Source organism: Bombyx mori, chromosome 14, assembly GCF_030269925.1.
Source record: "Bombyx mori chromosome 14, ASM3026992v2".
In the NCBI taxonomy this organism is placed as follows: Eukaryota; Metazoa; Arthropoda; class Insecta; order Lepidoptera; family Bombycidae; genus Bombyx; species Bombyx mori.
The window spans coordinates 11938575-11951189 of record NC_085120.1 but is presented as its reverse complement, the minus strand read 5'-3'; the positions used below and the strand labels follow the sequence as shown (position 1 = coordinate 11951189).

Genomic DNA, 12615 nt, shown 5'->3' with positions numbered 1-12615 from the left:
ATCCTCGTTTCAGGCCGAATCGGGAATTGTTTTTTTTTTTTAAGTGTTAGTTCCAAATCAAGGGAGTGAGATAGGCTAACTTTTATTTCGACAAAGTAACTAATATCCACCGGAATCTGTTTTATTATATAAAAATTAAATAACACTATTCCTTGACCATGCAGTCGAAGCCGCGGGTAGTTTGTTATTCATAGGTTTTTTTTTTTAAATATCAGTTTGAGCTGATTCATTGAGATTTTTACATCATACCACAAAAAGTCGGCCAAAATCACGCGCACCCTTTCTTGACTCAGCAAAAATCGTATCCAATTAACTTAAAACGCGAGAAACTAGACCGGATGAACCATAAAAGCACACAAAAGTAAATAGAACAAGCCAAATTGTGGTTCGTTGACCTCCGCACAATAATAACATGGCGCGCCATACAATATTTATGGTGGTGTATTTGACTGTCGCAATTTGGCTCCATGCTCCGTTTGAGGGAGGAATGAAGTTTTTCCTGATTTGATAAATTTTACCTTGACTCTGATATTAATTTTCGACTAAGTAATAGATAGATACAGACATAGATGTAAATACGGGCAAAGTGAAGGAGTTTTGGAAAACAGACCCTGATACTAGACCGGGAAAACGCTAGGAAGAAGAAGAAGATAGATATAGACATAAATAATAAAAAAAAACAAAATGTCAACGCAAATAAAGAAAAAAGTAAAATTTTAAATTTAAATGCAAAATATAAAACCGAAAATGGGTGACGTAAGAAAAAAATTAGACAAAGTTCCTCCCTGTGGCAAATTGCAATGGATATACAATTGGAGATATATCCCAGGGACAGTTGACATCAGGCGTCAGACGTTGACGGTTGGTCGTAAAACTCATGTCAAATACCTAGAATGAGCAGCATGAGAAAAGTACATGATGCACCGAGTCCACGTAATGCAAGGCAAGGAGAAGATTTGGGAAATTTAATTACAAAGGGAAGGTCTTCCCTTGTTGTTCGCAGCTTGTATATTTGCAAGCTTATCTTGAAAATGTCTTTAGCGATATTCAGGCATCTGTCAAATATGTTGTGTTCTGTGATGGCTACCACCATAGATATATAGATGTGGACAGATATGCTTCGACTTACTTCAAGTTAACAGTAGATCTATGTAATAGCAATTTGACCGAGCGACTTTTTCATTCAAAGTAATCTCTTCCAGAAAACCGTGTTTTTTTTAAATTCAACTTTAATCACTAAAACGGCTTAGGTACAAAATTGCATGTCTCAAATGAGTCGATAGTCACAATATAATTTTATTACTTACACTAGCGGCCCGGGTCTTTAACAAAAATATCAACGATATTTGACGTTTTATTTTTTAAAATAAAAGAACACTTATTGCGGCATAACTGTAATAGTTGAACATATGCGGTCGCGACACCTTTTGTAAATAATAATGTGTTCTACAAAGTCGTATTTTATTCTATCATCAATAGTTTTCGCAGGGCACGCGATGTAAAGAATATTTTAGGTAATTTTTTGACACCTTGGGTTACATTATTGGAGTTTCAGTAAGGATCCCTAATTTTTTTCAAAAAAGATTATAATCTATGTCACTCGGGAATAGTGTAGCTTTCAAACAGTGAAAGAATTTTTCAAATCGGTTCAGTAGTTTCGAAGCTTATTCAATACAAACAAACAAACAAATCTTTCCTCTTTATAATATTAGTATAGATTAGTATAGATGACGAATTTCCCTTATAACCCAGTTACAATTCAAGGGTATAAAATACCCTGAAGCGAGTATAAACAAACAGAGATACATCATAAGATCGTGTAACAAGTAATGTGTTTGGCAGTTCTGAGATTAGAAACTGCATACTTTACATGCATAAATAATAATCGAATTCAATAAATTATGTATGCAGCGGACCTCGAATTTCCAAATTAAAGTTTTGGCTCTAATTTATTCAATTAACACGTTATTTAAAACATAACTAGAATCAGCGAGAAACATTTATAGAGAATTAATTTGAAATATGTGTGTATATGTCATTTATGCAAAGATATCAAATATTTTTGCTCTTATCTATCTTAACACTAAACATACCAGAATGGTTCAAATGACCCATTTTGGACTTCTGCATTGAAAATACACGTATCATCTTATTGCCTTTGCATATTTGACTTCGTGAATTGCCATTACCAATTAATCTACAGTTATTATGAGAGTTTTTTTTTTATTTTTTTTATTTTTTATTTATTGCTTAGACGTGTGGACGAGCGCACATTCCACCTGATGTTAAGTGGTTACTGAAGCCCATAGACATCTACAACGTAAATGCGCCACACACCTTGAGTAATTACGCAAATTATAATTTTGATTTTTATTACACGATGTTATTCCTTCACCGTGGAAGTCAATCGTAAACATTTGTTAAGTACGTATTTCATTAGAAAAATTGGTATCCGCCTGCGGTATTCGAACACCGGTGCATTGCTCGATACGAATGCACCGGACGTCTTATCCTTTAGGCCACGACGACTTCGTGGCCTAAAAAACTACCTTGAGTAATAGGTACTTGTCGTATACCGTTATCCACCCGCTATGGTAGAAATAGGTACTAGTAAGTGTTGGTATGATTAGTGTTAAAGATATTTGACAGGTGCCTGAATCGCACCAGCGATATTTTCAAGATAATTTTACATATCTAGGGGAAAAAAGCTATAACGCTATAGGCTTTAAAGGCGTAAGTTATTTGTTCCCAGTTATTATTATTCTGGTTTCCAACAAAAAAAAACGTAAGAGCTACTCATGCCTTCAGCGCCGATTCGGAATGTGTTTTTTTTATTGCTTATAAGGGATGAGGAGCTCACAGCCCACCTGGTGTTAAGTGGTTAGGGGAACCCATAGACATCTGCAACGTAAATGCGCCACCCGCCTTGAGATATAAGTTCTAATGTCTCAGTATAGTTATAACGGTTGCCCTACCCTTCAAATCGAAACGCATTACTGCTTTACGACAAAACCAGGCAGGGTGGTGGTACCTACCGCTGCGGCATTCGAACACCGTTGCATCTCTAGATACGAATGCACCGGACGTCTTATCCTTTAGGCCACGACGACTTATTTCGCTGCTTAGGATACCAGCAAGGAACCCAGGGCTTGTTTTGACCAGATATATCTAAATAAAAAAACAGAAAATAGCTTGATACACTTTGACGCCAAAAAAAAACTTTGATAAGCGCGTTATTTTCATTTTTGAAAGCGCGTCGGTCGAAGCTTAATGAATATTAGATCGAAAATCAATGTTATTTATAATTTAAATTCGATTTTATTTTAGTCGGTGAAAGTTAATGATACAAATATCTCAATATCTTCGATCACATACATACATTACGAATTCTTATTAAAGTTAACGGGTTTTACAATCTGTGTTTTGTCGCCAATTAAAAATTTGTTTAACGAAGGGTGAAAGGCTGAAGCGAAATTTCATTTTAATTATTCGCTGGTAGCCTGTGCAACTGTTACAACTACGCGCGGATGGGTAGGTGAGCTCACGGGCTTAACTTGAGAGAATATACACGTCATTACGGATCCTCCCGATCCATTAACGGTGCTTTTACCTCAAGCACCGGTCACCGGCCTCGCCGAACCCGTCGCCTGCGACGAAGATCTCGACGAGTAAATTAACCCATAGACACAGCCCACTGAATTTCTCGACGGATCTTCTCAGTGGGTTGCGTTTACGATCCGATGTTAGATTGTGCGAAGCACTGGTCTTCCTAGGGCCAGTGTTAGCAAAACTTGGTTCGAGCCCCGTGAGTTCACCTACACGTCGAGGAGAAGCTTGAATAGCCTCTCAAGGCAAATTTTTTGCTAACAATAGCCCTAACGAGGGCGGTGCTTGGCTGCGGCGGTGCTTAACTGGCTACCCTCGGATCGGAATCACGATCCACTGAAAGATCCAGCAAGAAACTCAGCGGGTTCTTTTTAATCAAGTTGATCCTAGTCACAGCGAAACGTGACCAAGTTTCACAGTTGATAAACACAACCCAGGTACCTCGTTTATCTTCAAAAGCAATTACATCAAATTAAAATTGACTTCCTTAAGAAACAACATCGTTCTGAGATTCTCATTGGTTGTTAAATTACATTCTACAATAATAATGCTAGGACAAAAAAAAACTGGAAACAGTCGTAAAGATAAAACCGTAATTGCTGACTTCAATTAGGATTCATTGTTGGAGGCCTCTTTTTTTCAGAGATTAATAGGTTTTTTTAAGTGATACCGTACACAATACGGTTTCCTGATTATTCGATATGAGCTAGTATTAACTACTTTATTACGATTAGATTAGGTTCTTTATTAGAAATTACGTGTTCAAGCATTTGGATGTTTTTTTTATTGCCCTTCTAGGGAGACGGATGTATGGCTGACGTGATGGTGAGTGGTTACCGTTGCCCATGGACGTCAGCAATGCTAGGAGCAGAGCCAACCTGCTGCCTACCGTAAAGTACTATCCACCAGCCTCATTTGAAGAATGAATGAATGAGGAATAAAAGAATGCACATGTTTCTTAGAAAACATTGGACGTATACACATTACTGTATATTTTAGAATGAAAAACTGGATTGTGAGTTCTAAAATTGCTGACATAAAAACACAGTAAGAAAACCGGTCATATAGAGTGGGTTTTAGATATGAGGTTTTTCGAAATCCTCTTTAGCTCATATAATGCATTGCATTCTGTTTTCACGCAACCGGCATTACGTGCGCATCTGCTTTGATTGAAATGGCCATATTAGATTTCGGAAATTAATAAGATGTTAATATTTTAATATTATCGAAATATTAGTATTAAAATAGAAAGTATTCCGTGTTAGCTCTGATTTGAATAAAAAATCACAAGCCCGCGATTGGCGCCAAAATTTAAAAAAGGAACACACGTAATACAGAAATTAAAATTAGTTTTTTTTTTTTTTTGGCAAAAGTGTTTATGACCGTACTGTATTTAGAAACAGGATTAAAAAAATAGTAATAAGCCAGACACGATTTGGTCGCGAAGACTCGTTATCTAGAATAGTGAATCACGAGTACATAAAGGATTCACTAGACGACTGGCAGATTGCCAGATTTAATCGCTCAAACGGTTAAGACAATAGCATTTTGTTTTATTTATGCCTGCTAAAGATATAGCCTAACTGTTTTCTCTTCATTCACGAACCTTATTCATTTATTTATTTATTATACGTTCTTATACTAGAACTTCTGCCTAAACCATTCAAAAGAAAAGGCATAGGCATGTTTATAGTAGACTAATTTACTAGTGGTATGACAAATGTGACCATACGTCCCGCTTTGGGCGGGATTGTCTCGCTTTCAGGCTGTCCGACGCGTTGTCCCCAAAGAGAACAAAAATGTCCTACTTTAATTTATCTGTTGTGCATGTACTTACCGAATTCTTATTTTATTACAAAACACATACTAAAGTAACTAAATACTAAAGTTTGCTGCAAAAATAATTAAAAAATATTTCTTTTTGTTTTTTGTTGCGCAATTATTTATAAATATTATTTTAAGGACAAGATAGTTTAAGAATTAAGTTTAAGAATCAGTGAGGGTAAGATACCATAATAAATTATTTCAAGTCATTTTTAAACCATATTTTTTATTTTGCACTTAAATATTACATCTTACCCCGACGTACCCTATATAATATGCATTTATTTATATACGAAATTCCATAGGAGTCCCGCTTTGACATGAAAAAAAATGGTCACGTTAAAAAAAAGAAGGTATGACGCCTTTTGAGCTTGCAAGGTACGACCATCGTGACAATTTCTGAAGTTTTTTATTTATTTATTTTTTTATTGCCTAGATGTGTGGCCGAGCTAACAGCCCGGCTGGTGTTAAATGGTTACTGGAACCCATAGACATCTACAACGTAAATGCGCCACACACCTTGAGATACTACCTGGAGCCACTGCGGTCATCCACAGTGCGTTTCCAGAGATCTTTTTTGCCACGTACCATCCGGCTATGGAATGAGCTCCCCTCCTCGGTGTTTCCCGAGCGCTATGACATGTCCTTCTTCAAACGAGGCTTGTGGAGAGTATTAAGCGGTAGGCAGCGGCTTGGCTCTGCCCCTGGCATTGCTGAAGTCCATGGGCGACGGTAACCACTCACCATCAGGTGGGCCGTATGCCCGTCTGCCTACAAAGGCAATAAAAAAAAAAAAAAAAAGATATAAGTTCTAAGGTCTCAGTATAGTCACAACGGCTGTCCCACCCTTCAAACCGGAACGCATTACTGCTTCACGGCAGAAATAGGAGGGGCGGTGGTACCTACCCGTGCGGACTCACAAGAGGTCCTACCATCAGTAAAAAATGAATGAATGATGAAAAGGTATGACGCCTTTTGAGCTCGCAAGGTAAGACCATCGTGTCAATTTCTGAAGTTGAGCAATAATCGTTAAATGCGTATAAAATATTATAATACTTATAATAAAAGTCGTAATATTGTATGTATTTACCCTATATGCACATACTTACGATCACTTTCGAAAGGAAAGTGAAATTCTCACACATATTGTTGAAGACACATTCGGTTTTATCGACTTATTGTAAAGGAAACCGTTCGCAGGCTTTACCGTCGCTTTAAGGCGTAGTACACACTGTTAAAATTTTTTTTTTTATTGTTTATCGACTACTTTGATTTATATTCGAGTTGTGGCTTTGATTTTCGATTGGAGCCATTATCTCTGGTTTATCTATAGCCTGTTTTCATTTTCTGTTATATTTCTTTTTTTTCATTAAATAATTATCACAATTCTATGTTGGGGTCTCAACTTCTGTCAAATACCATGCCAGATTTAGTAAGCAAGGCCTAGCCGTCACGACAGACAAGACAAGATCTAAAATACAGTAGATTTGACAAACTTATAATTTCGCCGCTGTAAAAATAGATAGAATGGTTTGGACCATAATAATGAAGTATAGAGCTATGCAAGGCAATGTAACTATTAATATCATATTTCGTATGGCACTACTAATGCTAGTAATATTACTAAAAAATATTGCTTAGCTGGGTGTGTGAACTCACGGCCCAACCGATGTTAAGTGGTTACCGGAGCCCATATACATCTATAACGTAAATGCGGCCATCTACCTTGAGATTCTTAGTTCTAAGATCTCCGTACAGTACAACGGCTGTCCCACCCTTCAAACCGAAACGCATTATTGCTTCACGGCAGAAACAGGCAGCGTGTTGGTACCTACCCGTGCTTGCTCACAAGACGTCCTACCACCAGTAAAACCATTATTAACCAAAGTCCGAGCAGTAGTCATAGCTTAGCCCACTGAGTTTCTCGCCGGATCTTCTCAGTGGGTCGCATTTCCGATCCGGTGGTAGATTCTGCGAAGCACTGCTCTTGCTAGGGTCAGTGTTAGCATCACTCCGGTCTGAGTCCCGTGAGCTCACCTACTAGCTACACTTAAGGTTATGCTGAAATAGCCTCTCAAGGCTATCAGCTTAGGTAGGAAAAAAAGTCATAGCTAGAGGTGGCCTAACGCGGTCGCAGTTTCCCAGCAGTACAGACTATTAGCCCGCAATCTCTTTGGCCCGATGATTCGGTAATCCTCTCCGGCGCCGATGAGGAAAACACAGTATTAGTAAATTTTATTGGTACTATTCCAGTTCAGTGGGTATAAAGGTGATGCAACGCGTGCTCTCGTGCATGTTAAACATTTATTTACGTGAACCGTACGTTCGGCATTACAAGTGAAATTACCTAATCAGTGCGATACCTTGTTGTTCAATTTTACGTAATTATTTTTATTAAATACCTATGTGAGGTATTTTAAAAGACGTCCTTTGAAAAACAATACAGAAAGCCGCGAGTACATTTGCGTTGAAAATAAAACTTAATCAGTTTTGTTATTCGTTTCATTTGGTATATATGAGTCGTCTATTATCAAAGGTGGCAATCTGTGTATTTGGACAAAATTTTGTTATTGATATGTCAATACAGATTGATTTGAATATAATCGTCTCCTTCAAAGAATACGGTTCAAAACCTGCATTAAATAAAGGTTAATAGTTAACCTGTTATTTATCTAAGATGTCGTTCCGAAGAGTTTTGTGACTGCCAATGGAATACAAAGTCAAAGATAATAGACGACTCATATACAGTCTATATGCAGTAGTGTGTACGGTGTGGGGCCGCGTCGCCATGCGCAATCGACTGTGCGATTCTCTCCCACTCGATCCGGCGTTAAGCCATCTCTCTCGCTACACTGAGCTCGGATACCTATAGTGTATACTCCGTAGTGTATACAGTGTTGTTTGCTACAGTACACATAACCTGTGTTTTACTTGAAAACAAATTATTTTTTCGTAATATTTTATTTTATCAGACATATTTAGTTCCTATTACAATCTGTTCTTTTCTGCATATTACTTTTACAAAATAATGTCGATGTTTCACATCTGCCAGGCGTCCCGTGACGGCTCACATATTTTTTTTTATGAATTTTATTTTATCATTAGTGCGCCTTTAAAGTATTTAGGGGTATTTAATATTTAATATCGTGGTATTGTGGTGGTAGTTTTTGTTAGTCTCAAAGTTAGTCACGGAGGCTCTGTTTTATCAATCACACGTTTTGAATTGTAGTGGCTTAAACCAAAATTCTTGTTTTTTGGTAAACGCCAAACGTATATTTAATTAAAGTATTGTAATTTTTTCAGTTTCTATTTTTGTACTTTGACCCTTAAAGCGCATACTTTAAAATGTAATGTGGGTAGACATTTTAATAAGTGTTAATATTAGTAAGTATTAAAGTTTAAAGTGTGCGCTTGATTCAATAGAGACATAATGTGTACTGTGTCCTTTTTAATACGCTTTTATTAGCTTCAGATGTATGTTAGTATGTATGTTTGTAACGGAATCTTTGAACATGATTTTGACCCCCTTCAAAACGTCGGATTAACTCAAAATTTGGTATGCTTATTAAGGACCGATGACGACCCAATATTAAAAAAAATATATTAAAAAAATTTAATTCAACTAAGTAAAAATGAAAAATAAATAATAGTTTAAAAAAAACTAACAAAATAACGCTTATATAGGAAATCCAACTAAGAAATAGAAAATAAATTTTAATAAATTTGAATTAAAAATAGTGTAAGAAAAAATGATTTTATTGTAAAAAAGCGTGAGGTGCTGTACCGCCGAATCAGTCTTATCAGTCTACTGAAGTTCCCACAAAATCAAAACCTCTGTTATCAAAGCGAAACAAGTCTTATACAACTCAAACATATAACCGAAATCCAACGCGAAAACCGGTCACAACATACCATTAAACGGCAGTATAAAGCAGCCGATAAAATTCGATTCGCGGTTTCATTAAATTCAGTTCGTGTGTTCCCAGCTTAAGTGTAGAATGGTAATGCCCCGAAAGTGACATAGAAAGTGTTATCGGACTGTGATGAGAGTGTGTGATACAAGTAAAATGGGTCTTCACAAACGAGACAGTGAGTATAATAATGATAATTTTTTTATTGCTGTTCTAGACAAACGGTTCATTACTGGTGGTAGGACCTCATGTGAGTCCGCTTGGGTAGGTACCACCACGCTGCCTATTTCAGCCGTGAAGCAGTAATGCGTTTTTTTTTAATTTATATTTTATTGCCTAGATGTGTGGACGAGCTCATAGCCCACCTGGTGTTAAGTGGTTACTGGAACCCATAGACATCTATAACGTAAATGCGCCACACACCTTGAGATATATGTTCTAAGGTCTCAGTATAGTTACAACGGCTTCCCCACTCTTCAAACTGAAACGCATTACTGTTTCACGGCAGAAATAGGCGGGGCGGTGGTACCTATCCGTGCGGACTCACAAGAGTCACCTACCACCGGTGGTTTACATGTCGACATGATGATGGTTTCGGTTTGAAGGGCAGGGCAGCCGTTGTAACTATACTGAGTCCTTAGAACTTATATCTCAAGGTGGGTGGCGGCATTTATGTTGTAGATGTCTGGTAACCACTTAACAGCAGGTGGACTGTGAGCTCGTCCAACAAACTATGCAATTAAAAAAAAAATAGTAATAATGGGGCTTCGTTCATGAGGTATTTTACTGTTGACCCTACCCTGAACAACTAGTATCTCGATATACTCTGATGGTCGACGCGGTAGACGTGTTCTAAGTCTTAGTTTTAAATTACGGTGGCTGTCATAATTATTGACCTGTTTACGGTGAGAGCATATCCGAGGTTTTAATGCAACATAAATGCCCATATCTCTTGTTAGTAATCACACAAGCGCTACTGATTCTCTTTTTATTTCTATTTTCCAGTATTCAACTAAGCTGGTAGTCGTAACGTTAAATTTATCTTTCTTACGTTGCCCTAGCAATGTTTACGTTTAGTTATTCTGAGATATTACATCGTTATGTTTACAGGTTACCGTAAAATTGTTGGGCTTTTGGATCGCAGTTCGGCAATGGTAGGTGGAGAGTGGTAAATGATGACAAGAGGTGTCATTAAGTGCTTTATCTCGGCGTTTCTCTATCTTTTGCATTGACCATAACAGTTCGAGGACATGAAACTCAGGAAAAATCATTTTTCTATTTATGGCCTTTATTGGCAGATGAGTATGCGGCTCATCCTATAGTTAATAGTCACCGTCACACATGGACATTGGCAATGTCAAGGGCACAGCCAAGCTGCTGCTGCCGCTGCTGCCAGGCGGTAGCTTATCTACTTCTTTTTGCTATTTATAAGTTAAGAGTTCGTTGAGTGAACTAGTCAATAGACTCAGCCCACTGAGCTTCTCGCCGGATCTTCTCAGTGGATCGCGGTTCCGATTCGGTGGTAGTCCGAAGTCGTCGTGGCCTAGCGGTGAAGTCGTCGTGGCCTAGCGGATAAGACGTCCGGTGCATTCGTGTTGAGCGATGCACCGGCGTTCGAATCCCGCAGGCGGGTACCAATTTTTCTAATGAAATACGTACTCAACAAATGTTCACGATTGATTTCCACGGTGAAGGAATAACATCGTGTAATAAAAATGAAACCCGCAAAATTATAATTTGCGTAATTACTGGTGGTAGGACCTCTTGTGAGTCCGCACGGGTAGGTACCACCACCCTGCCTATTTCTGCCGTGAAGCAGTAATGCGTTTCGGTTTGAAGGGTGGGGCAGCCGTTGTAACTATAATTGAGACCTTAGAACTTATATCTCAAGGTGGGTGGCGCATTTACGTTGTAGATGTCTATGGGCTCCAGTAACCACTTAACACCAGGTGGGCTGTGAGCTCGTCCACTCATCTAAGCAATAAAAAAAAAAAAAAAAAAAAAAGATTTTGCAAAGGATCTTTCATACTAGAGCTAGTGTTAGAAAATTCTCTCAGGTTGAGCCCGTGAGTTGAACTAACCGTCCGCAATAGTTTATTAAGTTACCACTTAATAAGTAGGCAAATAAGGCCATATGACTCCATTACTTTAAAATGCCGTCTTCTTCCGACGTTCATTTCTGAAGGTCGTGTCTATTTTAAAGACTGTTCTCTGATCACTTTCACATTTTCTTCTCAGCCTGTCAGACTCGGCAGTTTTTAAAATGCCAATACAGCTTCCTCTACCATACTAGTGCAAAGTTATACACCGATTTGAAGCGTAGGGCAGTCTTGGTTTGGCATGTAATCATGTTTAGTTTCAAAACATCGAACGTAACGTAGGTAATAAATACTACTACTATCCGTCCCTGTTCCCGTTGTCTGGGGATGGTTCTCCTCACTCTACGGCGCCAGGCTGATCTGTCCTGGGTTGTCGGTTTTGGCAATTGGCCTTTCTTAAGGTCTCTTTCGATGTTTGACCACCAGTTCGATGGCGGGCGGCCTCTACCTTTCTTTTGTTCTGGCAAGCCCAATGCGACCTTCACCATCTAAAGCGATTTTCCGTCATTTTATCTGTGATTGATGTGACTTTAATTTTTAAATTGAGCTTTACTTTAACGTAATGTAGGTAATCATAGCTGAAAATAGCTTACGGCTTATCGATTAAGTCAATTTCGATCTATGAGTTCGTTTATCTAAAATCCCTCCCAAGTCGTCGTGGACTAAGGGATAAGACGTCCGGTGCATTCGTGTTGAGCGATGCACCGGTGTTCGAGTCCCAAGCGTGTACAAACTTTTCTAATGAATTACCTACTCAACAAATGTTCACGATTGACTTCCACGGTGAAGGAATAACATCGTGTAATAAAAATGAAAACCCGCAAAATTATAATTTGCGTAATTACTGGTGGTAGGACCTATTGTGAGTCCGCGCGCGTAGTTACCACCGCCCTGCCTAATTCTGCCGTGAAGCAGTAATACGTTTCGTTTTGAAGGATGGGGCAGCCGTTGTAACTATACTGAGACCTTAGAACATATCTCAAGGTGGGTGACGCATTTACGTTGTAGATGTCTATGGGCTCCAGCAACCACTTAACACCAGGTGGGCTGTGAGCTCGTCCACCCATCTAAGAAAAAAAAAGTGATCGTGTAACCAAAATGTCAAACATGAGTCGAAGCGGTACGGACAAAGTCTGGTTGGCGGTTTTCAGACGATCGTCTTGTGACGTCACGAC

At 38.4% G+C, this 12615-nt stretch overlaps 1 protein-coding gene across 11 annotated transcripts in view; it reads left to right on the top strand.

The window, feature by feature from the left end:
- Positions 1–12615, top strand: part of LOC101743348 (protein Fe65 homolog) — a 78882-nt gene that overhangs the window by 32836 nt on the left and 33431 nt on the right. For 5 of the 11 annotated variants that reach the window (XM_062672212.1, XM_062672207.1, XM_062672210.1 and 2 more), the window contains exon 2: positions 9417–9519. The exons of 5 other annotated variants lie outside the window; for them this stretch is intronic. In XM_062672212.1, the coding sequence (XP_062528196.1) occupies positions 9474–9519 (46 nt within the window). In that variant the 5' untranslated portion in view covers positions 9417–9473. Of the gene's footprint in view, positions 1–9401; positions 9520–12615 lie in introns of all 11 variants that reach the window. One more of the 11 variants, XM_062672209.1, reaches the window with a different exon arrangement.